The sequence below is a fragment of the Scatophagus argus genome, chromosome 14, assembly GCF_020382885.2.
Source record: "Scatophagus argus isolate fScaArg1 chromosome 14, fScaArg1.pri, whole genome shotgun sequence".
Classification (NCBI taxonomy): domain Eukaryota; kingdom Metazoa; phylum Chordata; class Actinopteri; family Scatophagidae; genus Scatophagus; species Scatophagus argus.
The window spans coordinates 13028156-13054380 of NC_058506.1; the positions used below are offsets into that span (position 1 = coordinate 13028156).

General features: G+C 42.2%; 1 protein-coding gene across 21 annotated transcripts in view; it reads right to left on the reverse strand.

Annotated features, from left to right (window-relative positions):
• Window positions 1–520: 520 nt before the first annotated feature.
• nbeaa (neurobeachin a) overlaps window positions 521–26225 on the reverse strand; it is an 86793-nt gene continuing 61088 nt past the window's right edge. For 2 of the 21 annotated variants that reach the window (XM_046410676.1, XM_046410690.1), the window contains exons 25-61: window positions 25947–26100; window positions 25399–25422; window positions 24837–24920; window positions 23899–24079; window positions 23070–23194; window positions 22876–22944; window positions 22600–22768; window positions 21868–22250; window positions 20984–21120; window positions 19455–19609; window positions 18410–18536; window positions 17288–17407; window positions 16091–16224; window positions 15364–15425; window positions 13776–13840; window positions 13140–13248; window positions 12397–12563; window positions 11361–11485; window positions 11077–11226; window positions 10508–10644; window positions 10262–10379; window positions 9833–9935; window positions 9611–9726; window positions 8340–8452; window positions 7850–7990; window positions 7616–7735; window positions 6839–6991; window positions 6579–6743; window positions 6362–6451; window positions 5549–5741; window positions 4723–4794; window positions 4258–4413; window positions 3870–4040; window positions 3653–3754; window positions 2774–2970; window positions 2455–2606; window positions 521–2225 (exon numbers count right to left, since the gene is read on the reverse strand). In XM_046410676.1, coding sequence (XP_046266632.1) covers window positions 2135–2225; window positions 2455–2606; window positions 2774–2970; window positions 3653–3754; window positions 3870–4040; window positions 4258–4413; window positions 4723–4794; window positions 5549–5741; window positions 6362–6451; window positions 6579–6743; window positions 6839–6991; window positions 7616–7735; window positions 7850–7990; window positions 8340–8452; window positions 9611–9726; window positions 9833–9935; window positions 10262–10379; window positions 10508–10644; window positions 11077–11226; window positions 11361–11485; window positions 12397–12563; window positions 13140–13248; window positions 13776–13840; window positions 15364–15425; window positions 16091–16224; window positions 17288–17407; window positions 18410–18536; window positions 19455–19609; window positions 20984–21120; window positions 21868–22250; window positions 22600–22768; window positions 22876–22944; window positions 23070–23194; window positions 23899–24079; window positions 24837–24920; window positions 25399–25422; window positions 25947–26100 — 4930 coding nt within the window. In that variant the 3' untranslated portion in view covers window positions 521–2134. The remainder of the gene's footprint in view (window positions 2226–2454; window positions 2607–2773; window positions 2971–3652; window positions 3755–3869; window positions 4041–4257; window positions 4414–4722; window positions 4795–5548; window positions 5742–6361; window positions 6452–6578; window positions 6744–6838; window positions 6992–7615; window positions 7736–7849; window positions 7991–8339; window positions 8453–9610; window positions 9727–9832; window positions 9936–10261; window positions 10380–10507; window positions 10645–11076; window positions 11227–11360; window positions 11486–12396; window positions 12564–13139; window positions 13249–13775; window positions 13841–15363; window positions 15426–16090; window positions 16225–17287; window positions 17408–18409; window positions 18537–19454; window positions 19610–20983; window positions 21121–21867; window positions 22251–22599; window positions 22769–22875; window positions 22945–23069; window positions 23195–23898; window positions 24080–24836; window positions 24921–25398; window positions 25423–25946; window positions 26101–26225) is intronic. The other 19 variants (XM_046410679.1, XM_046410677.1, XM_046410680.1 and 16 more) reach the window with 19 other exon arrangements.

Below are 26225 nucleotides of genomic sequence, written 5' to 3' on the forward strand. Positions count from 1 at the left end.
CATTTAGGTTTAATGTAGCATAAAAGAGGCAAGACTGAAATGATAACCCAGAAGAAAACTCAACGTTTCAGTCTGATGATAATAAAACACGCTAGTCTTTTTCCCCACCTCAATTAGACCATTCATTTTCAGTCCTGCTCCTGCAAACACAGACATCACCCAGTGAAGATACAAAACAAATGAATCATTTTTTTTTTCTTTTCCAACCTGTGGGACACGTGTTTTTACACTTACCTTGATACTGTACCTTGCACGATTTGCTGTGCAGTGCAGTGAAGGTGTCTTTTGTCTGCAAGTTTAATGAATGCCACTCATGCTCTCCTCCTCTCTTCTTCTCCTTTACCTCCAAGTGTGTTCAGAGCAACATTTTCACTCAAGAATCCCGGGAAACATCTGAGGAAGGAAGATGTCTTTTTTGACTTCTGTCTCGTGAATGTCACAACAAGGCGTCCTCGATGTCTCACTCCCTTTAGTGAAACAGAGTGTGTGACCAATGAAAAGTCAAGTCATCAAATTCTTTGCATATTTTATTTTTCTTATCATGATTTTTTTTCAACTCACACATGTCATATTTTACATCTTTGCAATAAAACATGAATACAATAGTTTTTAGGGTTTCATAGATCCAAAAATATTTAACCTTTTTTTGGATACGTAAGTTGAACCTGTCGATAGAGTATGTGCATGTGCGCATTTGATCAAGATGGCTTCACACATACCGTACATCTCACATTTCATCCCCTCTCCTCCCTCCGTCTCTATCAGCTACAGAATCATGATATTGCTTACAACTGTGAGGTTGTAAAACCTAATAATCACACATGAGCTCAACGCTTTAAATACAAACATCAATGCACAAATAATCCCGTCGGGAAAATGGACCTAAACAAAATGGCAGCCGACCAGAAAGAACCAAGCTAATAAATAATGATATGTGATTGGTGCAAAGTGCAAATACAAAACAAACTTTTACATTGATTTGATTCTCTTTTTTTAAATAATCAACAAATGTGGGTAAGTGAAGGTTTCCTTTGCGCTTTCAGTCTTATTCAGCTGATTAAGTCTCCCACCAAGCCTGAACCAAGACTATATGTACATATTTGACAAAACAATCACCAAATATACAAAGGAAATCATGTCAGCCTTGTGGTTGTCATCCTCGGTGGCACTGGCAAGATCTCTTTATCGTTACCATCTCTGGCAAAATGATCACCATCTCCGACACCGCCGTTATTACCATCAGTCTTGTCAACATTTTAATAATTATTACACAATATTTTACATACAGCAAGTCATTAATAAATTAAAGGTGATAAGCGCAGTTTGTGTAGTGAAAGAATAAGTGTAGACTCTGAAGTAAGCAGAGCCTTATTTACATAAAGATCAGATTTAACCCTGCTGCAGGTAAAAGGAAAAAAAAAATTCAATAAAATTAACATTATAAAATGAAAGGAAACCAGATAAAATCAACTCAAATAAAATTAGAATTCCAGGCAATTTTTCAGGGGTGAATTTAAGATCAAGCCAATAGCACCGGTTTGTGAACAGTAGGTGGGGCTGGTTCACTTCTGACCATTTCTAATCAGTTTAGACACATTGAAAGAGTCTTAATTTATAGTCCACCCAAAACAATACCCAGACTTAAGTTCCCTCAGACTAAACGTAGAGAAGAAAACTCATAAAGAGGAAAAATATAAGGGAAAACAAAACTTAAGTTCTTTGTCTGTGAAGCATTAAGCGTACCAGCAGCAGCAACTGCAACCAGTCCTGTGAGTGGTACAGGTATGATCGACCTCTACAAGGCCCGCTCGACTCGCTCTTTATCTCCATTGCAGTCTGTCTAGTTTATTAACAGGTTTTGGTGTGTATCTTCGGGGTATTATGTGTCTGTGGTTACACCCGTGTGTGTACGTACATGTGTCCACAGAGAAAATCATCTCCACCAGCGCTGCCGCGTCCTCAAATCTAGTAAACGTCTCAGGGGATTAGAGCCTAAGGTCCGGTACTTGTTCTTCCCTCCCCTCGGTACCTGTCGTTTCCCCCGTGTTGCAGATACACAGCAGAATGCATCAAATCCTCTCCCTCTTATTCCTCTCTCACTCTCTCCAGCCTCCTCTTCCTCACGCTGTCCACCTCAGTACCTGTTCTGGTGTTCGTAGTGCCAGCGGTTGAAGTCTATGTTGAACGCCACAATGCTGCCGGACGCCATGCCGGTGATCAGAGTCCTAAAGGGGGCAAAGCAAGCAGAAAGCCACATGTGTAAATTAAACCACACAAATACGTGTCTAGCTTTTTTTATCACATCAATCGCCGAACATCATCTAAGGTTTGGGAAAAATAACCGTCCCGTTTCTGTTCAATCAGCAGACGACCCAGTTTCTCCAGCAGCAGCAGCAGCAGGAGTCAACCCTGACTTTGGTTCACACTGTCTGTCAGAGTCAGAGTCTGCTTTACCTCTGGTCATGTGACAGGTCCATGGCACGGATGCCCGCGTCACAGCCTGGGTAGATGTAAAGCTGTTTGAAGTCACACGCCTGCCACACCTCCACGACCCCGTTGTCACCTCCTGTCACCAAGTTCTGTCCGTCGCTACTCAACAGGATCGCCTGGAGTGGGAAAAAGAGGAAGGAGAAAGGTGAAAAGAGGCTCAAGCGCTCCTGAGTGTTAGACAACACTATGCCGCACTGCTTGGACGTTATTCATGCACAAATATAAAAGAAAAAGAATATTTGAGTGTGTGCACAAAAAGCAGCTTTAACTCTGACAGCCTCACCCGTGTGGAATCGTTGACCTCCATTTGTGCCAACAGTTTTCCATTTATGCTGAAGTTGCAGAAACGGCCTCTCTCATAGTAGATAATGCAGTGGCCCTCGCTGGACACAGAGATAAGGCGGGGCCGCTGGCACAGCACTGGCCCCTCCAGGGCCCTAAGCAAGTCCCCTGTGATAGTGTGGACCAGGCACGGGCCCTCTGTAGAGCAAGAACAAAGAAAGATTGTGTTTTGTTTTTTTTTTATTTCCAGGAAATGCTCCATAATTTGCCTTCGAAATTTTGATGCAGTCCAGTGAGCATGTTCATCCAGTCGTGTAGAAACGTTTCACGTTTTAATGATCTCTCACTACGCTTATCTTTAACTGTCTGTAATATCAAGATAACACTGAGAGCCAAATAAAACTTGATAGGCTTATAAATGAGCCTGCGCTATGACAGAGATTTTCCTCAGCGATCAGTTTCAGAGCTGTGCCTTCCTAACCACAGTGTTATTTGTAGTGCAGATGCCCTGTTGGAGCTGTTGGTGGCAGTAGAGGGAGAGAAAAGCTGGATGGAATCATTTGAAAGATTGATTTATTCTTTTGTTCCTTCTTTCTCCTAAAGGTGGATTTAGGCTAAACCAGCCAGGCTTTAGTAATCTCCAAATAAGAAGATGATTTATTTCTGATGAGACAAAGAAAAGACTATCTTGTGGGTGTACCAGTGCCGCTATGATAAATGCATTTGAGGGTTTTAACATTTTAATATTACACCATTTAGGGTTATTCAACATTCACAGCACCAATTCTTAAAAATGCACACTCTGTCTGCATAAATATATAAATATGTCACTTTAATCTTAAAAAAATCTTAATAAACAGACATATGAAGACTCACTGACCTTTAGCTCCACTGATGACCAGTCCTAGCTCTGCACATACAGACACACACACCACCTCGTGGTCGTGTCCTGTCAGTACCGCCCTGGGAGCAGGGTAATCGCCTGGAAGAGCAAACAAAGTTACCACAAACCTCTCATTAGGAACTACCCAGCTTTGGTGTTTTCTGAGACAGGCAGACCTTCACGTATATGTTGTCTGTACCACGTCACAACTCACTGTTGTTTGGGTTGTCCCCAATAATGTGGTGCCTTCCACTCCAGTACCAAAGAAGAAGAGTGGCATCTCTGGAGCCTGACACAATGTAACAGTCTCCTCCGATGTAAGACTCTGACCTGGCCAGACACGTCACGACATCCCAGTGGCCAAAAACTATCTGGGTTAGCTTTCCTGCGGAGGGGAAGGAGGAAGACAGGCAGGTCAGCGTGTGCCATCTGCTTACACTTTTGCAGGCCATAGAAAAACTTTAGTATAAAAACACAGGATTAACAAGGAAGTGTCACCTGTTTATATCTCTGGGTCAATAAATACATACATAGGGGCGTATGTAAAGTTAGGGCAATGCATCTAAACAAAAATCTGAACACTGACATAACACTAAACCCACCAGTTTCAGTGGAGTAAACACGGAAGCTCTTGTCCCAGAAGCCGCAGACCAGGATGTAGCGGTTGTCAGCAGTAACCACAAAACAGTGTGTGTTGATCTGGATGCTCTGGTCCACCAGGTCCGTGATCTGACGCTTGTTCACGCCTGAGTTGTTTGCTACATTGGAGAAAGGAAGATAGCAGGTTAATGAGGGCATACGATGTCCTCATGCAATGCAATATGGTTAACGAGCTATCCGGTGAACTCTAATCCTCCCCCGATCATTCATCACTCAGGTGTTTCTGTGTTTTTATTTTTAACGTCTGCATATTTTATAACCTCCAGTCTCAGCAATACGTGTACAAAAACCCCAAGTGTATCATGCGATCCGCTAACTTTGGTCCCACTAGACTACCTGGCTGCCTTCATTATTGCACACGCTCATGTTTACATGTCCAGTATTAACTCACGAGAAGGTGCACTGACCTATGAGAGGGTCCATCTCAATGGGTAGATGATGAGCCTGTTCTAGGGAATATCCTGGAGCTCCACGGAGGCCTGAAGGTTCGAAGGGTCAAACATTACAGACAGTCAGACACACACACACATCGTAAAACAATGAAGGGTAAGTGATAAACTATAACCTTTCATGTAATTACCCTGGTTGAGTGTTCTGGTGCTGACTCATGTTAAAAAAATAAGCGTCTGATGTGGCAATCAATAACAGAAGTCACTTGAGCCGACCCTTCATAATTGCATTACCACCATTGTTCTTGCAGCTGGCCTGCTGTGCTAATGAGGGCATTAATGAGGCTGATTGAAGCTTTAATTAACAAATGTTTCTATGTAAACATCCACAACACAAAACCAAAAACAAAACCAAAATCAAACAGCTCAGTATCTACCACTGAAATGAACAAACATCTCACTGAGATTCTAAGCTTCTTTAAATAAGTCTTAATAGGACAGCATGTGGTAATAATTTCTATTATCTGATTTAAATGAATATTTTCAAATGAACTGTTTAAATCATAAAAAACAAATCTAATAAGTTATTCCAAGATAAAAACAGCAAATCTGCACATTTGAGAATCTGGAACAAATTCCTTGATGACTAAATGTCTGTCATAGTGTTGTAATTTAAAAAAATGTGAGGATTTGGGGATTTTATTTCCGTGTGTGGATGAATTTTATGATCATAACTTAACGTCAGTAAAAGCAATGTTATGTCATTTGTGTCTACACAGAAAACAACTGACAATAACAGCATCAAACACACATCCTACACACACACACACACACAGGCACTCACCAACTGTGTTGTGCCAGCGGTTGACGGCAAACAGTCGGCTACATGTGACGGTGACGGCTGCCGGTATGCTGAGGTGGGGGAGCGTGTTGGCTGCGACGTGAGTGACGGGGGAGTTGGAGGGGAACTTGAGCACCATGATGACATCCTGCTGCATCTGATCCTTAAACATCAGAGGGCTCTGGGGAAGGAAACACTGGTGAGACAGACAGAGAAAGAAAAAGGAAGAGAAGGGGGGGTAGAGAAGGGCATAGAGCGAGGAGGGAAGGTTGGGGAGGGGAGAGAGGAGGAGGGGTGAGGGAAAATGGAGACCGAGGTAGAGGGAGAGACAGAACAGATGGGACAGAGGGAGGGAAGGGAAAAGGTATATTAGTGGGAGCACAGGGTAAGAGCAGGTACACACACTGAGGGTGGCTCTGGGCCAAGGAGAGGAGGTGGAGGCACTGGCTGGTCAGGGTTCAGGACTGACAGGTTTGGGTTGAAATGGATGGCTCTGATGTGGAGACACTGAGGCCTCGTGCTGCTGAGGGTAGCAGGGAGAGCACAGAGGCTGAAACCAGGGCAGCAGAACTTGCAAAAACACATCAGTACACATTCGCTTGAAATAAACTCTCGCAAACACACCTTGGTAGCGTATGGGGCACACGCTGTAGATTCTGAGCAAAAATGCATCACAAAAAATGTCTCCCAAATAAGATAAAGTTCAGAACCCTCCAACTTTGTTGTTCTTAAACAACACTAACTTCACAAAAAAGCAAGTGTAACAATATTTCTGTGCCTCTGCAGCTGACGTTTTCTGTAAGCATATATTCTCACCAGGTGCATGGCGGAGGAGCGAGGTGGGTGCGGCTCGATCAGCAACTGGGAGGGGACCTGACCGCATGCCTGAATCTGGCTCTCAATCACCTACGGTCACACAGACAGAGCATCATGACCATCACCGCAGCATGAGAACTTGTAAGGGCGACATTTCTGCACTGCAACAATAAGTTTGTGAGTCAAACAAGAGCGATGCGCTGTCCCACAAACTGACCTCACGCTGCGCAGCATCTAGATTGTCCAGGGTGACCGCTCCCTCGTAGCACAAGAAGTTGAACACGTTTAGAGCTCGGACTGCTTCCGGCCCCCGTTGCTTGTAGCCGAATATTAGATCAATCCACTGGTGAAGCTGGCACGACACAAACTCACTCTCCAGCGCCTGGTCAAAGAAACGGGTGCAGACAGAGGTTAAGATTTAACCATATGTTCAGTGGTGTTCTTACATTTTAGTAAAAAAATGTCTGCGTCTCTCACCATCCGGTTAATGCGGACAAAGTCTTCAGGTTTCTTGGCCCAGACAGGAAGCTCCACGTCACACACAGAGACTCCATCGTCACGCACTCCGAGCTCATACTCGTTACTGTTGACGAACATCTCGGGCAAATAGTAGAACTCTGGGATCAGTTCCTATTGAACACAACAGAAAAAATAATCAATATTATAACTTTTCTCAAATAATCACTGGGTTTTGCAAAATCTGCAAAGATACAAAACTGTGTCAAGTGTGCTTGGTTTCACCAACTTACAATGAATTTAGATATCCTTCACAAGTCTAGGGCTTTAGACAGTATGTTGTCTTAAGAAGAATCAACTTTCATTGGCAGTATATATATATTTTTACATACACACATACTGAATTTTACTACTGCATTTAATCCATTCTTAGTTGAACACACACATGCAACACCCGGCAAATTACATGCAGTGAAACACACACAGGAGCAGTGGGCTGCATCAAGCGCCTGGGGAGCATATTGGGGGGTTAAGTGCCTTGCTCAAGGGCACACCAGCCGGCTAATGGAGGAGGGGGAGCATTTTATCGCATTAATCACTCCACCACACCCAAATTTTCCCTGCCCGTCCGGTGGGGGAATCGAACCTCCGATCACAAGCCGCTTCTCCAACCTCTTGGCCACGGCTGCCCCCCAGTTACTTCAAAATAAAACTAGAATGACTAGCAACATTATGTTTCCAAACTCAGTATTTTTAACCTATTTAGCTAAAAAACCCAAATGTAACCTCATGTCTTACCTTGACATCAGCCGTGTCCCTCTGGCAGTTCCTCCACGAGCAGCCGATGCCCGAGAAGGCTCTCTCGGGATGGTCAAACTTGTTATCGTTAGCGTTGAGGAAAAATGTTGTGAAGGGCTCCTACAGGAACAAGAAGAGATGAATTCATTCCAAAACAAGTCTCGGGTTTCTGGCGTGTCTTCTAACATCTGCTGGAAAGTTAAAGTTTTTAAGATATGTGATGCAGGTACTTACTATTCTGAGCATCCACATCAGTGTTGAATGAGCTGTGGAGTACAGGGTTGTGTAGTGGTGAGGAGGCGTGCCGTCGTCGTCCCACGTCTCGTAGCGTTCCGCGTAAAATGCAGCTCGCTTGGGATTCAGCGCGCCGATGGGCTGGTAGAGTCCAGGGAGAAATAAGCAGCTTAAGTCATTGATCACAAGAGAAAGCATACATACAGTTATCTTCTTTGCCTTCCAGGGAGCACATCATCCATTTTTCCTTTCAACACGACCGATGCTTGGACAATAAAACTAACAAGCTCATGTCTGTTCCGATCCGTCGTAGAAAGAGGAAATCCAGGAAATTCCATCCACAGAGATACTATGAGGCTTCCCTTTATTCTAACTGGATATTTCTGCTAAGCCTTGGTACAGTATGTGAGTAGTACTGCTTGACCTGGGTTAAGAGCACCTTCTTTGTGCAACTCATTGAAAAAAGTGAATCATGTGTTGTGTGTCTAACCTTGGAGAGGTCTCTGAAGTTTCCAGGCAGAGTGAGATCAAGCTCCTCTGAGTCATAGTTGGTCAACACCCAAGGGAAGATAGGGTACTGGTTCAAATCATTATAGGTCCTCCCTGCAGGGACAGGAGATGGATGAGAGAGGAGAAAGTGACATAAGATGTATTTATATGACATCATCTTGTGACAATATGCTTTATCGTTTCTCTGTTCCTGTGTTAATCTCGTTACAGCAGATACAATATGGATACACTCCATATTTACTTGACAAAACCGTGTATTACAACATCACAATCTGATCAATACATGCTATAATAAGGTTATCAAAAGACTGTGTGAAAAATGGGATTTACAGCACTGTTGCCACCAGTTTTCAGGGTTCAAAAACTCTTAATAAATCGGGATCAGGCATTTAATTAATGAGACTAACGTCCTGATGTGAAGAAAAATTAAGTGCCAGACTGGGATTAACATTTAAACCAACTGAGGTTGTATGTTAGCGTGATAAAAGGCACTCCAACAGAGAGTGACATAAAAGCGCAAGCTGTTAATAAGCTGCTACACGCCAACATTATATAAAGGCCTCTAAACAAATTTTCACTGGCTGTCATTTATCTAGATGTGTATTAGAACACGAGACTGCATTTTCATTACATACACGTACAGATAACATATTGTTTTATTTATAGATATTTTAGAATATATATGAATTTATTTTTTTCCAGTACACCACGGACTGAAAAAGCAATAAGACAGAAATTCAAATTACTGGTTATACATAGTCCATTGTTATCACGCCTGCATGTATTCATATATCTTTGTATGTATGCACAGATCACACTGGAGACTGTTATTATGCAAATTGAAGCTCAGCAGGTACAGCATCTGACACAGCTTTTATCTTCTATAAATCTTACAGGTTTTTATCTGATCTCTTCAATACAGCCCTTTAATGCATTAGCTTCTTTTTCACACGCATGGGGAGAAAGAACAACAAAAAGGCAAGTCAGCAATTTCTGTTATCCTGCTGAGAAACCAAATAGGTTCATGTCAGTAAAATGTTCACACCAAATCAGCTAGAAAATGTTGATGTCACGCAGCAGAAAGAGAGAAAATGAAGAAGTGGGAGCTATTTTTTGAACTGATCCAATTGTTTGATCTTGGAGTAAACAAGGCTACATGTGACATGATTGTGTGTCCACATATTATTTACAGTTTAAGATCCACCGTAGCAGAATGAGAAGTCATGAAATATGACTGAAGCTGGACTGTACCTGCAATGGTGTTGAGGAACATGAGGTACTCAAAGTTGGAGATCTCTCTCCTCTGCCAGCGCTGAGTCATGTTGGATGACTTGAAAAGCTGACGAGGAGTGGCCAAGGAAATTCGCCTGACACACAAACACACACACGCATTAAAGTTGCTTCTTTTTATCACACACATCCACTTCAAACTCAGAACAGGGGTTGGACCAACTGACTACATCCTGAACCTACCTGGCCTGTGGCAGGCCATAACTCGTTCCTACCCCCACACGTGGGAGACTATAGACGACTCTTTTGACTGTGGCCTGATCAGGGAAGTTAAACATCACGGACGCTGTAGGAAGGAAGAGAGCAGATAGTGTTAACTTATACACAACATAGAGTTTGTTATACATGATGGTGTCCTGTTCTTATTTATGATTATGAAAATGATTGTCTAGAGAGTCTAACTCATTAATAAAGTCAAAAAACTTTAGGAAGAAACACACACATGCTAACATATGTGGTATTTCTGGCAACCTGCTGTGCCATTCATTATGTATTTCCAGGCTTGCCAAGGTGAACCTTTGATAACCAGTAATCAAAAAATGCAATTGGTGGCTTTTGGTGGCAGATGGTGAGAGATAAATGTATGTTCAGGAAAGTAATCAACAGATTTACTTCTGTTGGCCATGAAGACTTCTAATCCAGTATTCTGCAGTAGGTAGCGTCTGGAGAACACGGCTCGGATCTCGCTGAACATCCATTTGCCATGCAGACCCTCTGAGTAGGCCAGTACCTGTTGAGAAAAATATTTTGACATAAATAAAGACTTACCAGTTAATCCCAAAGTTACGTGTCACAACCCATTGAGAAATTGTCTAAATCTCTTGTACCTGAACATTAATAAGGAAAAGCAGAGTTTACCTTGGCGTCGATATTTTTGAATGCAGGATCCTCTTCATCCACTTCAAAGTAGATCTCAGTAGTAGTGATGGACAGAGTGCCTCGAGCCACCACCACTGGAGCTACCAACTGAGCTGGAGTACTCAGAACCACAGGGCCTAGGGGCGGAGGGCAGATGTTTTACAGAGGTAGTGCTACTTTTTCTATTCATAGCACTGACTGAGGCTGGTGACAATAATAACAACCAACAATCACACTTAACAGGTTACAAATACAGTAATAGAGTCACTTCATGTTAATTTAGACTGATTAAGCAACATCAGGCGTGTAAATCGCAGAGGAACCACTGGATTAAATAAGATTTGCATCAGTTTTAGTAGAATGTGATTTAATCTTCTTGAGTCAGATAAATCAGCCGGATGGTTAGTGTAACTGGAAAACTTTCAAATGTCCAACTTGCCTTTGGAGGTAAAAAATCTGGGATGAAAACGGACTAAAAACAAGAGTCAAAGACAGTTTAAGGTTCAATTGTGCTGTAGCATAGTGTCTGTGTCTGTGTCTGTGTGTGTGTGTGTCTTTGTGCATCTCACCAGCAAGGTTATCGATCTCTTTTTCCTGCAGTAGACTGACTGCGTCATCGTCTCCCTCCAGCATTAACTCCGCCTCTGGGTTCTGGGTGACCACTGATTGGCTGCGAAAATTCTTCTTCGACTTAAGCCCCTCGTCCTCCTCTTCTGTGCCTGTTTGAGTGTGTTTTTAAGCATGTGGGTGTAAGAGTTGTGTGTGTACAAAAAAGGCAAAAAAAACAAAAAAAAAAAAACAAAAGCAGATACTGACCCTGTGCAACATGTTTACATAAGTACACATCACTAACCGTAGTCCTCCAGAGCTTTGAGTGGCACGTCAGCATGAGTGGACCCAAAAGCATTTCGCACAAATCTCCGTCTCCTCCTCAGGTCGTCCTCCCAGTAGTCTAGACGCCAGAAGTCGTGTAATTGGCTGGAGGCACAAAAAGGTGAGGAGCAAAGAGGAGTCATTAACATGACAGGAGGTAAACAAAGTGTGCGTTTTGGGAGTTTTCTTTCAGGGACATTAAATTTAAACTTGGAGTTGGAGGTGAAGGAACTTCCAAAACTGTCAGTCCTAGAGTCGAAATGCTCTTCTATAAGAAGACAAACATCAATGACTGGCTTTATGCCGAGAGAAAAAAACATTAAAATGACTTATGCACCCATTAAAGCCAAGAGGGTTTCTGAGAAAACCAGATGAGAAGGAAGGCTCAGTCAGGCAAGTGTGACCGACAGTAAGCATTATGTGAATGATGATATAAATAAATATCACTGGTGGGCAGAGCACTTCAGATGTAATTCGACTTTAATTAGTTTTTCATCTGAGTTCAAAGGGTGTTCATTAACAGCCTGCACGTCGCAGTATACAATTTACTCCAATCAACAGTGACATGAGGAAGACAGGCTTCAGATGTTGCGTGCCACATGTCCTCCGATTAAATCACATGTCCTCAGAGTAGCTGTCAGCCTGCAGGCAGATCTCGATAACAAGCAATCATTGATTTAATGTGTGTACGTCAGTGTGCTAAATAAGGAGATGATGTTAGGATGCAGCTGTCTGTGCTTGCTGTGGCCGATGTAAAATACAATTTGTGTTAAATAAGACTTGACTGCGGTATGTGTCCTGCTTATTAAGGACCATATTATCTTTTAGAAATGTGTTTAACGTTCCATAGTCTTGATGATATAGAAAAACGTAATAGGCGGTGCTGACTTAATAATCACTACACATACCGATACCGTTTTCATGTTTTCCATTTTCACGTGAGCACAGTCAAATGACATCCTGCGTAATCTAAAAGTGTCCTGGAGTATCATTTGACACACAGTCCCTCCGCTCACCTCTGCGACATTGTCCCCCACGCTCCGTGCTTATTGGTCAGGATGTTGAGGATCTTCTGTTTCAGCTGGTTAGCGGTCACGTGATCTCTGTGCTTAGCGGCGCTGATGAGGTGATCGCACATTTTCTCCTCCTCTCTCCGGTCCGCAGCGTACTGGGCACAGTTAGACTGATGGAGAGTGGGAGGTGAAGAGTTAAACAGGGAAGAGAAACAGGAAGAAACCGAAGAGGAGAAATTAGGACAAAGTGGTGACAGGGAGACAGTTGCTGTACAGTGTGTTCGTTTGCTGAGCCTTCAGAAGAAAAACCATGTAAAGTCACTTAGGTTTTTATAAGAGGATCTTCAAACATAGCAGTTTGGTACAGAAGATACTGTATTCATCTCCATATGCAATCACATGTTAGTGTAGCCTGCTGACTACAGCCCATACAAGAACTGATATGAGTTATTGTATAAATGTAAACTTAAAAAGTACAGTATTTCCCCATCAAAGGTAGTGGGGTATACGGTGGCAGAAAATGGAAATACTGGAAGTACAAGCAGCTCAAAATCGTACTTAATTACTTTAGTTGCATTTAAAGGATCAAATGTTGATAAACAGAGCAAAATCAGATGACAAAATACAAGTTATAGAACATTCAGGATCAGTTTACGTGTTCTAATTGGAGGCAATAATATGCAAATAAGTAATTGAATAACATAAGAATAAAAAATCCAGGTATTTACTGGAGACGGTTTGTTTACCTCAAATTCAGCATGCTTGTGTACATCCTCTGCCCTCTGTCTGTTCAGGATGAACTCTGCTTCATTAGCAACACGGACAATGTGGTCCTTCATGGCATGGCATAGAAGTCTGGTGGGTGGGGGGGGGTCGGCAGGGTGAGAAGCATGAGGAAGTTAATGAGAGCCAGTAGCAACCCCTCCATTTACAAAAAAAATCTCAATTTAGACCAAACGTAAGCAAGTTTTCCTCAGGAGGGTTAAATTAAAGAAATAAGATTGGGCATTGAATTTGCTGATGTGCTTATGGGTAAACGGCGTGTTTAAAAAGTAGCACTGCGTGACATCCCCTTCTCTTTTGAATTGTACTTTAATTATGTTTGGCACCAAAATTGCAATTAACAGTTTGAAATTAAAAACAACAACAACAAAATTACAGGCAGTGATAACAGACCAGCTCAAATTAACTGTAAAGTCGACGGCACTTTAATGATCCGACTTCCCACCGAACACGCACAGCACCATGCACTTATCCTGGCAAGGTTCTCATTAGGGCTCTATCACACCCATTAGCTGTTAAGCACTGATAACAGCGTTGGTGTTAATGTGTGAATCACAGGAAAGCATGTAGGGTGATAATCGGTCAGAGTGATGGATTACCTTCCTTCATTGATGAGCTCAATGAAAGCCAGTCCGGCGTTCTTCTGAATGGAGTTCTGCCACTCCTAAGTGTCAAGAATGAACTGAAATTAATATGGTTTGATAGAGATTAAGCTGTATTATACTGCATTTACTTCTCAGTTTATGCTTCTCACACTGTCTTGATTTATAAACCTGTTTATAGATGAAATAACCAGACTCTGATATTTTTTATGAATGAAATACCTAAAAAGAATCTTACTTACTACTCACAAAAATCCTGTAAATTCAATGTTGCCATCAATCTGTCCTGCTTATCAATTTGTAGTACTGTCAGCAATGGCCTAATGTAGACTGTGTGGGGTTACCAGAGCTATGGTGGAAAATTCCTCAGAAATTTCAGCGGTATCACAGTATATGCTGTCACATCATCCAAACAGGCTTGAAAGAAATAATTTCAGGCAAGTAGAAAATACACAGGAAATATATGGTTTCATCATTTATCACCACCAGTGTGAAGGTACACATGGAGCACAAAACAGCTCAACATAAGAATGAAGAACATCCTAAGAGCTTTCTGATGAAAATACATCCGGCTAAGAATATGCAAGTGTTTTAGGTGTTTGTTTATATGGGAGTGGAAAAATCTGAGCGGGACAAGAGTGTTCCTGAAAGCCTCAAACCATCAGAGCTCCATTAGCTCTTAAGTATGTTAAGGACACATGGGAACATCTCCTGTTACACCCCCCACCATCCAGAGGATCAATATCTGGGCTAGGGTTCGCTCTCTCGGGCCTCTAATGGCAGACAAGGCCGGAGCCAGGGGTAATACTATACATGCTGACGAGCAGCCGGCTCGAAAGGGAGTGGTGAGAGGAAAGGGCAGTGAGGAGAGTGGTAGGAGATGAAAGCAGTTGTCAGTGGATCACTGGAGTTAAAATGGACCAGAAAAGCAGAGGTGCAGTTGAAGAATGAGCAACAAAATAAGAAGGAGAAGAAAGCAGGGACCAAAGTGGTTGGATTAAAGGAAAAGAAGAGCAAGAGGAAAAAACTGAGGGGCTAATCCAAGGACAAGAACTCTTAGAGGCAGCCGGAATCCAAGAAAAAGACAGAATAGAGAGACAAACTTCATAATATAAAAGAAAAAGAACTCCGGTCACCTGCGCCATCAGTTGAAAGTTCTGTAAAGGTAAGTGCCTCTCTTAAAATAGAGATTTTGGCTAATTCAATGAAGCTGTGATGCGTTTATTGTTTTATTTAGTTCTTTAAAGTTAAATCCAGAAAGAAAAGTTTATGACTGCCATGAAAAATTACTTTGTGTGGCCCTGATGTTGATGAGGGAAAACTATTGTGGGATGATTCATTTAAACTGATATTGCATTACATCTGCAATGCGCTCATCCTAGAGTCAACACTGCCTCACAGGCCAGATCAATTACTCGACAGCTCCCCGTGCGCAGCTGCTTTTTTACAGAATCATAACGGGTCTAAAAACAACACTTACAGAGTGAGTTAGAAATCAGGCAAATTGTGGACAGCTTTGACAACACGGGTCACATGTGTGAGGACAGTAAACTGAGACAGACACCAGAGGTGAGGAGTTACCAACCTGAGAACAGAGCAGCATTACGAGCTCCACCACAGAAGTGCTAGACTTCATACACACCAGACCTGCAGCACAGAGACATACAGCACAGTCAGGAGCTTCTCTCTGACACACAGACACACACACACCATATCGCTGCGAGACACAAAAATATCATCAAAGAAGACACTGTAGTGTCACTGGTTTCTGCAACTGCATACAGTCATCGTAGTCAAGTTTATAAAAAGCATGCAACAGAGAAGACAGGAACAAACAGCAGAGACAAAAAGGTGAGGAAGGAGAGGGGTGGGGGGGAGGAGGAGGAAGGAGCAGGAAGTGAGGGGAGGGAGAGATTAACACTGAGACAGTGGATCACGAAAACAGGACGCCAGGAAGCAGGTGGGCAGAGGGACGACATTTAATACAATCTACAATACCAGTGCTATATTAACACTAAAACTGAGCATAATCTGATCTAAAAACATTAGAATGGTATCTAGCTAGCTGCCTGAGAACAGTGCAAAATCCTGACTTCATACCTGCTTGACGAATGAGTGAAGCAGCCAGCCCAAAGACACTCACGCTCACTCACTCACCGCTAATCACACAGGAACACATTCACCCGTTCACCCGCTCGTTTCTGTGTTTCGCTCAGTCGTTCTCACGCACAAACATCGCGGTGAGAGACAGTGAATGGGGAGACTCCACAGAGAGAGACGCCAGTTAGAGAAAAAGGAGCCGTGTACAGCACCTGTACCTTCTATGAGCAGTTCCTGCCCATGGCTACCCAGCAGCGTCCTGGACAGGAAGGGGGCAAAGTCCACAAAAATCTCCCTCAGCAGGGGGGCTACCTTCTCCAGAGCACGCTCCAGCTTGGTGGTGATGCTGCAGTGGGAAATAAATAAGAAAGACATGAAGAGAATGGGAGTGAAGTGAAGATAAATAAGGCAACATACACATGACAGTAGAAGAGCATGGGGGGAGGGGGGCTGACATGCAAGAAAGAAGCAGAGATAGGTGAGAAGAAGGCAGGAGAGGAAAGCACAGGACAAACTGCACCAGGCAGGAGCAGGGACAATGCAAGCTAAGAGACGTGAAAGAGAAAGAAATAGAAAACTGTCTGAAATGGACAAAGAAGACAGAAAAAATTTACAGAATCAGTGAATACGGCATACGGCATGATGGTTTGGTATGGAAGCACTATGTCTGGGTTAGTACTGGTGATGAAAGGTTGATGAGACGATATTTTAAAGGCTAATCATTGAGCTAATCAACTGAGCATTGTGTGATGGTGAAGCTGGAAGTGAATTAAGCTAAACCTGCCAAAAACAATGCAACTTGCCCTTATTTCAAACTGCACTGAGAAACATTGCATATATTGTATCATGACTTGTCCTCCAAGTCCTGCACATCTTCATATTAGTGCCTTTGTGTGCGTGTGCAGGTGTAGAGCATGTGCAGAGTAATTCTCTTCTCTATGTTCAATTAAGAGATGGAAGAAATAAGTCAGGACGAGAACAGCAAAGCAAACTAATCTATGATGGCCGTGCAACTTGTTGTCCTTGTAAAAATGTGATTTCTGACACAGACCTGGGTCACAAGTGTTTACAAATCTGAGTTTTATTTTAACCGGCTCAGACTACCAGATGAGTGGCATTTGCTGAATTTGCAGCAGAATCTAAAACAGTTATTTGCAAAGACAGTTTGACTCAGGTCTGATCTTGAGTCTGGGGTTAGTGTGAGAAGACGGCCATGCCAGAAGTGACAGAGTTCACTAAACATGAGCCGCTGGTCTGAAACAAAAGATGTCTGCCTCTTCTCCCATGACATTCTGGGAACATTTAGTAGTAGCTGGGCGTAGCAGAGGGTGTGTGGTGGAGGTAAGGCAGAGGAGGAGGAAGAGGAGGTGGGGGTGGGGGTGTGGGGGACAGGACGAGTATCTCCTTGCCTAAAACACTGTCCTGCATCTCGGGGAGCTGCCTGGAAGCCTGCCAGAGAGCTAAAAGACTTGAGCTCAGGGGGCGTCTGACCGCTGCGCAGCGCACACTGCGCCACCTCACAATAGGCACTGCAATACAAACCACACACACACACACGCGCACACACACACACACACACACGTACAGACATGCACACTGATTAAGGAGCACATACACACACAGACACACGCTCACTCTCACATGCATGTACACTTTTAGAAGCACACGTAACTGCACACATCAAAACAAGCTGTCCGACATGTCTAAGGAGAGAGTACATTGACAGAAAATATTAGTTCTTATTGCAATACTGCTTCCTAACTATTAACAGTCTCAGATTATATATGTATTAGTAAGTGTCAGATGTCTGCAAAACACAACTACAACACAGATTTATGTTCATGACAGTTTTATTTACATGTTTTCAAATTAGCACTGTGATATCTACCAGGACTGTCCATACTGTTGTACCGTAACATTAAAACACAGTTAGCATGTCAGAAATGAAGAGCACCGTAGTGTAGCACAAAAGATGTGCATGAGTTAGCACAAAAAAAGTAGTTTTACTGGCTCACCATGCTGATTTTTATCAGCTGATTTCAGCTTTATAGAGCAATATTGGAATCAGTCCAATATCCTTTTTAGGGCTGATAATTCAGCCTAGAAATGGCATTACTGTCACACTGGGAACTAAAGCTTTGTTTTTCTGTTTAAAAAATATGATTATTCATGATAACATTTCTGAATATTTTTTGCATCTATAATGCTCATTTTAAAAAAATAAATAAATAATGACTAATATCAGGTATTGTCATCTAGGCTGCACCCTGGTTGTTTCTAATTTCATACAAAACTTATCTAATCTGACTATATAATGTTTGACTGTGAGAGTGAACCGCTAGTGAGAATTCGGGAAAGATGAAGACCTAAGTGAAAGAGGGACAGGAATGAGGTGGAAAAAACAACCGGCACCCAAGAAAACAGACAAATCAAGGTAAAAACAAAAGCCAAAAGGAGGGGGGAAAAGAAAGAGTGGGAGGAAAGTGAATGGCTGAAGCGATAAAAAGCTTTGTGATGTGGAGAGCTCTGACCTCATGTTCTCCATAGTGTCTTCTGGCATGGGTGCCACCGTCTGCACCGCTGGCAGATTCTTACTCGTCGCACCGTTGACAAATGATGAAGAAGAGGAGGAGGATGAGGAGGCAGAGTCTGCGGCACCTAGAGGGGGCCAAGGAGGGGGAGTGATGAAAAAAAAAAAGACGTGTTTTAGTGACATGAATGAAACATGACCAAGATTAGTGTGCAGGATAATAACAAAGGATACGTATTAATGTCCTGATCGGCTGTGGCCAAATTCAATTCGGATAGTATTTCACCTGACATGCTGCTCCTTGTCTTCTGGTAATGGCTCCCCTTTGTGAAAATAGCTTTGCAATCAATATACCGAATCCATTTCAGGGAACAAATCCCGTCCCTGTCCATTATGCATGTATGATACAGTACAATATGTCTGAGCCTTGAATACAAATCCAGTCTGCTACAATGGATCTGCTGCATAGAAACAGCACTGATCTGCATGTCAGCTGATGTTTATTTGATTCTTATCTTGTTATCCTGTAAATTTATTCTTATCTAATACTATTTCTGGGTCAAACAAGTCCAATACATGCTTTTCTCTTTATTTGTTTTTATTTTTTTTATCCTGATCCAATGGGAGCTGTGTGAAAGGTACATGTGCCAGCACAGGAGAGTTCATAAAGTGAACTTTCTTGTTAATGGCCAATATATCTTATAGCCTGCATTGATCTGGATCCTGCTTCCGAAACAGACTGAAAGTATCCATAAAAGAATATGCTGGTGTTGTTGGTTCAGTTTGTTTTTATTCTAGTTCGTCCTACCCATCAAAGGACAGCAGCTTTGTAAAAAGAAAAGAAATCCAGCTCATCAAGCAGCATTTGAATCGCTGGAGGACCTTTACACAAACACCTTTGTCATACTGCAGGTGTCTGTCTGCTGCCTCTCTTGAAACGCACGCTGAACAGATGCAGTGCAAAAATTTATGTGGTTAAAAATAACCAAAGATATAGATTTAGAAACTAAATTAATAGTGCACTGTCTGTGTGTGTTATCTCTCACCTGTAGTGTTGATCATGCTCTTGGGTGTTGCTGTCGCAGCGGCAAATATGTTTGGTGTACTGCCAGCAGTGGCTGCTCCACCGGTGGTGGGTGTGCCCACAGTGTTGACTGACAGGCTGCCAGGCGGAGGCTTTTTGACTGGAACCACAACACTCCTAAAAGAGATGAGACACAAGAACCTCAGCCAAGCTATACACGCACAAGTTTCTTTATCGAATGCTCCTCTGTGATGTCTTGGCTCTGTGTGTTGGTCAGTGTGAGAAAAACTGAGAGGATGAGGGATTTCAGTTTCTATCCTGTAAAATGAATTTGGACTGTGGCTGCCAAGGTTTTTTGGCCTTTTTAAGATGCATTGTTTGACTTTCACAAGAAAACTCAAGACAGGCAGCTGGAAGGATGTTGGGACGTTCTGCTAATATAATTCATACATTTATCAATATGTAGCACAATAAAATGTGAATTTCTTTCCTAAAAGATCAATCATTACAAGCATGTAAGAAAAATCAAGGGATGGTGAGCGCTGAAATTTGAAAAGCACTGATAATACAGCAATGATTGTTTAGAAGAACTAACATACAGTATGTTGCTTTAAAAACACCGTATGTCTGTATCAATTTGTATGAGGTGATGGATCAGATGTATCAAGGCAGTCTGCAAGAGTCAGACAGGCATCGAGTTCATGGCGCAGATAACTTGAAGATGGATATAGAGCCATCTATGATCTATTATGCATATATTCTTCAATCAATAACTTAGCTCTCAAGGACTGCCACAGGGCACGATCAAGGAGACTGAGTGATGCACAGAAGATATAAGGAGGTCATCACAGAGTGGAGAGTCCATATGTTGACAGTTTGGAAAAGAGAGGAACATGTGAGCCTCTGTCCATGTCAAACGACTTTATTATTCAGCAACAATATCTCCATCACTGTGAGACTTTTGTCCACAATCGATGTAAAAACGGGAAAATAAATGATGAAAATGGAACTCAGTCATGGTTTATAATTATGGTATCACTACTACTGAAAACAAATCATTGTTATTGTGTCTTTACTGTTTTTTTTTATATTTAATTTTAATTTAATTTTCAATCAACGTGTCTCTTCCAAAACACATGGTGCACTGCAAATGTAAATGTAAATAAACTGCAAGCAAGTCACTGTGTTAAATTAACATTTTTATGATTTTCTTATCCCTGCAGTATTGGAGGTTTATTACAAAAAAAATGAAATTAATGTTACTACTGGCAAGTCAAGCACATTATGAATGCTTGTATATCTTGTAAATTTTACCATCCAAAGAGGTTTGTTCGAAAGGGCGAATCATTTTCTAAATCAATTTCAAGCAGCTTCCTGCGGCAATTGTTTTTTGAAAAACTAATGTAACTAATGTATGACAAATAGCAGTATACTAATGCACAACAACAAATGAGCAGTAAGGGCTATCTATCTATCTTCACTGGCTGGCGTCAGGCTCCACTGACTCTATTCTTCTGCCTCTTGTAGGTTGAGCTGGAAACTGAGACTGACCTGTCGAAGGAGTGGAACTGCATGGGCAGCATGGGGTGCGTCTTCAGGGCAGGGTCCGGGTGATAGGGCGTTGGACCAGACTCCTGTCCTAGATCCCCGCCGTCCACTGGAGCTGCCACCAAGCTCTTCAAGATCTCCTGCATTTGAGAGAGAACAACGCGTCTGGTGACTACCGGACTCAAGCTGTTCAGTGGTCTGACTAATTCAGTGGCCCCTCTAATTGTTGGCTGTTTTTCAACCTCTTAAAAGTGTGTCTTAAGATTGTAAATTTTCTTTCAGCGTAGGCTTTGCAAGGCACATTTTCCAGAAGTATATTCAGAATACAAATGAGTAAGAAAATTCTGCATGTTTACAACTTCACCTCATATAACCTCAATGAAAGGAGCACATCACTAAGGCCCAAGTATTCAGCAGAAGATTAGGGGGTCTTTTCCCAGTAGGAAGTTGTACATTTTTCAGCAACAACAACAAATTTTACATGACTTTGGACCATTTTGTGTCCAAAATTTGAAAAAGCTGGAGCAACTAATAAATAAACAACACTCAAAAATCTTAATGATAAATCTTCCACTGGGGACCATATAATCATTAGATCCTGGAAAAGGCTTTTAGTCAGTTAAATGCTTTTCACTTTGATTTTACATTCTTTTGACTTAGAAGGAGCCCGTAATGGCTTGGGTAAAACACCTAAGACTTAATGATGGGGAAAATTCTGATATGTGGATCTTTACCCGAATGACAGCTAAAAATACAGCTCTGAACTGACCATCCAAACTTTGTAAGCGCTCAAGGACACATTGGAATACGCAGAGTAGAATAAATGCGGTGAACATAATGGGTGTCAGTACACATATCTGGGTGGGGGGGGGTTCACACAGTCCCACCTTGACATTGATGCCTTTGTTTGTTTGGCTGATGCTGGAAATGGATGAAGGTGGGGCTTGGTTGGAGTTGGGGGTAGAACTGGGGTTGTGGGGAGAATCCAGAAGGCTCTCCTGCGACCTCCTAACATCAGACAGGCTACACAACAGATCTGCACCTCCTCCCCCACCTCCTCCTACTCCTCCCATGTCCCTGTCTCTGTCTGTCTCTCTCCCCACCAGGCCGAGGCCGAGCCCCAGGCCCATCTCCGAGCCATTCAAGGACCCCGCCACATGGCCCTCCTCTCCAATGCCTGAGTCTGTGTGGGGAAGGCCTGCCCGGGGGGAGTCGTCCACAGGAGTGGGGGTCTGCTTGTCACGGTCAGCGAAGGCTGTGGATGGGTGCTCTGCAGAATGGGGGAAGAAATGAATTACATGTTATTTTATGAGGATAAACAGCGATACAATTAAAAATAATGCTGTTTATTCTTGTAAAATGCATTGTCAACAAATTGCAAAACATATTGTCTTTTTCCATTCTCAGCCATTTCCTCTCGCTTGTAAGCTTTTATTTCTGTGTCAGTAATACCCTTCTTCTCTCTTTCTTCCTCTGTCTCATATTCCTGACAAAGGTATTGTTATTTGCCGGAGGCTTGCATTCACTATGCCAGCACTACAATGATGAGTCACTGCTTGCTCATCTGAAATTACACTCTAACACTGAGGATAATGCAGCAGGAAAGAAAAGAGAATCACCTGTACTAGTAGGGGAGTTGATCTCATGGCGGATGCTTCTACCTGATAGGTTGGTGGACCTGCCAATCTCCCGCTGCGGTTCCAAAATGTCCCGGTACTTAGATACCATGAGAACTGAGATGAAGTAGACGACTGCCAGCGCCAGAAACTGAGCCTGCTTACTGTCATCCTACAGCAAAATAACACACAAAGAGAAATATATTCAGTAAACACCCTTTGCTCTTGTACCCGCATACATATTGTATGTACTAAAAATACACGCAAACACATGCTTACCACGTCTCTGAAAACCACAGCTCGTAGACGATTGATGTCTACATCCTGCAGGAGTCTGTCTGGATCCTGCTAAATATGGAAGACAGAATGTCAAATCTGGTGTGCCATACATATGCATTTTTCAGTGTCAGATTTTTAAAGTGCTGTGTGTGAGATGTGTGTGTGATTAATGTGTGTTTGTGTGTGTGTGGTACCTTGCTGGTGGTGGAGGCACTGTGGAGGCTGTCCTGTGACTTGCTGCTGGTTAAAGAGGACTTGCAGCTCCGATCTCTTTGTCTCTGCCTGCACTCCAGACAGTTCCTCACTGCCACGCAGCATACTGATGGACACAAAGAGGTGGAAATGAAACCTGTAAGTATTATCTACTGAAGGGGGCTTTTAAGATGTTAGAGCATTTCTTCTTTGAAAACAACTGAAGTGGGTATAAATCAGGCAGACTCTTTATTGGCATCCGTTCTTTGGCACCTCTGATGTACTACAGATGCACAGATTTGCTATGGAGGTACGTTTATTTGACGCAACAAGAATAACTATAATATGCACAAGCAAAAAAGGGGGTGCCTTGTGATAACCCAGCAACCCTGAACAGGATAAGCAGAGCCACAAACTGAAAAGAAAAATTCAAAAATATAAAGACACAAAATAATTTTGTATCGTTTGAATGACTGCATGCACATCTTTTGGACACCACTTTTAGGTTGTCTGAAACAACCTTTTTTAATTAATCAAATTAATTAATCAAATAATTGACCAAATAATTGATTTGCAGACTGACTGCAACAAATTCTTAAGTGATTTATTAAGAAAAAATGACAAATTCTGTGTTTTCAGCAAGTAAATATGGTGCACTGCTGGTTTTCTCTGTGTACACAATTTGAAACAGTGATTAATTATCTTTGGGTTTCAACTATTTCCAGCTATTTTTACTAAGTCTTACATGCTAAAATAATAACGATAATAATAATAACGATAACTGTTAATTGTGGCCCTACTCATTTGCTTAAGAATGAATTCAACACACACCCAGGCGGAGGCACTGCCTCATTAGCCCTCCTGATGACATGTTCTTCTCAGCTTCAATCTCGCTGAAGTTGAGAGAGCTGGCAAACACCAGCACGTCCACCATGGCCATGAGACGAGACAGGAACGTGACCGCCGTCTCTGAAGACATGCCCTGTGTCGCCTCAATGTTCTCCAACTCCGTCTGTGAAGGGAAAAGAAAAATACACACAAGCTTGCCAGTTATTCAGTGAAACAACTAGCACATAAACACAATGAACTGGATGCTCTCTCATTGTTCTTTTAGAAAGGTGCTGAAACACTAATCATCTTTCTTTTGTTTTTGTTTTTTTTTTGTTTGAAATTGTATGCAGCTTGTCTGACATGAGCATGACTGCAACAGTCATGGCTGGTTGGACCGACAAACAGGAGAAGCAACCTTTGAGTGTCATGCTGTTGAAGTTAAATACATAAAATACATACTTATGATGAAATCTGGCAACATGAGGTGTTCCATACAACACAGAGGAAGTACAGTCTGATGACACACAGGTGATGGTAACAGTGGGATCGAGACAACAGCAATGTGGTCTCTCAGTAGCGACAGTAGCAGTGTAGGAGCAGGTAAAGCTAACCTTGGGTATGTTTCGTATAAAGATCAAGCAAAGTCCCCATTACGTTCATAGCAATGTTAAATATTTAATTACCAAATTTTCAATGTGAATGTATCAAAAATAAATCTGCAGGCAGCATAGCAGGGGTTAAAACTTCAAACCAAGAGTGAGGTTTGCTGTGACTCTGCTTCAGTAAGCAGGATGTGCAGGGCTGTGGAGAGTCGACAAAGTGCAGGCTCGTCAGAGACATTTGGGGAGTAACAGACACACAAGGTGAGGACAGAAGGGCTTGGTGTTGGTGCTCTTAGCTCTTCTGGTGATGGTGGGAATCTCAGGCTCTTTACGCACCTCTCCCCCTGTGCCTCCTCCCCCAGGAACAGGGGTCACCTCCTCTCCCTTTGACCCCCTCTGGGGTCCGGCTCCTCCTGCCTTCTTTAGTGTTGATACAAATGGGACAGGCTTAGCAGATGCAACCCCCAAGGACTTTTGGAAAACTCTCATGCTTTTTTCTCTCAAAAAATATACTATTTTCATTTCTAAATATATGTATATCTTCTGCCACTAATTTCTCCTTATTATCAAACCACCTTCTGGCTTTTTAGTCTATTTTAATCCCCTTATTTATATAATATTCTAACAGTGTTAGAATATTATTCAAAGTGTATCCAGTTCAATATACCTAGTCCTTATAATGTTAAGAACTAGATGCATTGAGTCAGAGAGGTCAATGCATAACCATCAATAGATACAAACAGTAGGGGGGAGGGGGTGCCTGATCAGTAGCAAAGGAGCACAACAAATAGAATCACTATGGATGTCAGACAAGCAAGGTTTAGTGTCAGTCACAATGGAAAATAAACCAGAACAAAGCATTAGTAGAATAGGAAGAGAGGAAGAAACTGCAACTTACAGTGTTGGCACTATTCTTAGAACTCTGCACATGCAAAAACAGAGACAAAAAAGACAAGAAAATACACAGAATACATGTAACACAGAGAGGAAAAGAAAAAAATAAAGATGATTAAAATAAATAGATTATTAAACTATCAAACTAAATAGATTGTTAATTAAAAGGACTGGAACAAAGACAAAATTAAGATTAAAATACTACAAGTGTTAGGTTGACAGTTAAATACGTGGAGATAAAAATGAGAGGAAACCAGAAAAGAAGTTTACCCATTTTTTTAATTCAAGGCTAAACTAAACAGAAGTTTTTGCAAGTATAAAATTAAACCTTTAAGGCTCATAATGTCATTTTGATCTATCATAATTTCATAGATTTAAAAAAGCTCAATCATGCAAGATGAGCATGAGCCCCCTGAGCATGAGGGGGAAGCAGCTTTAGTAGATTCTTCAAAGTCTGTGTTTGGTGCAAACAACTGGGTTATAAGCCTACGGAGCAAATGTTGACCTGCAGTTTTCCCTCCTACCACAGAGGGGTGGAGTAGAGCCACTTACAGAAGGGGAGGTGGCAGCAGATAGGAGAGGCAGGATGCCTCCACAGGCGATGATGATGTTGTCCACCATCTGAGAAATGAGGTGGATCGTATTGTGGACGAAGATGATGTTCTCGTTGCTGTTCACAAAATCCATCACTGACTTGGTGGAGTGGCTGAAATGGAAAATAAAGAGTTGGACAAACGATAGAAAAATACAGTTTGGAAACTGAGACGCCACAGGTTTCACGTCGCCTTTTTAGTATCTTGAGTCTAATTTTTAATGCAAAGGCTAGTAGTA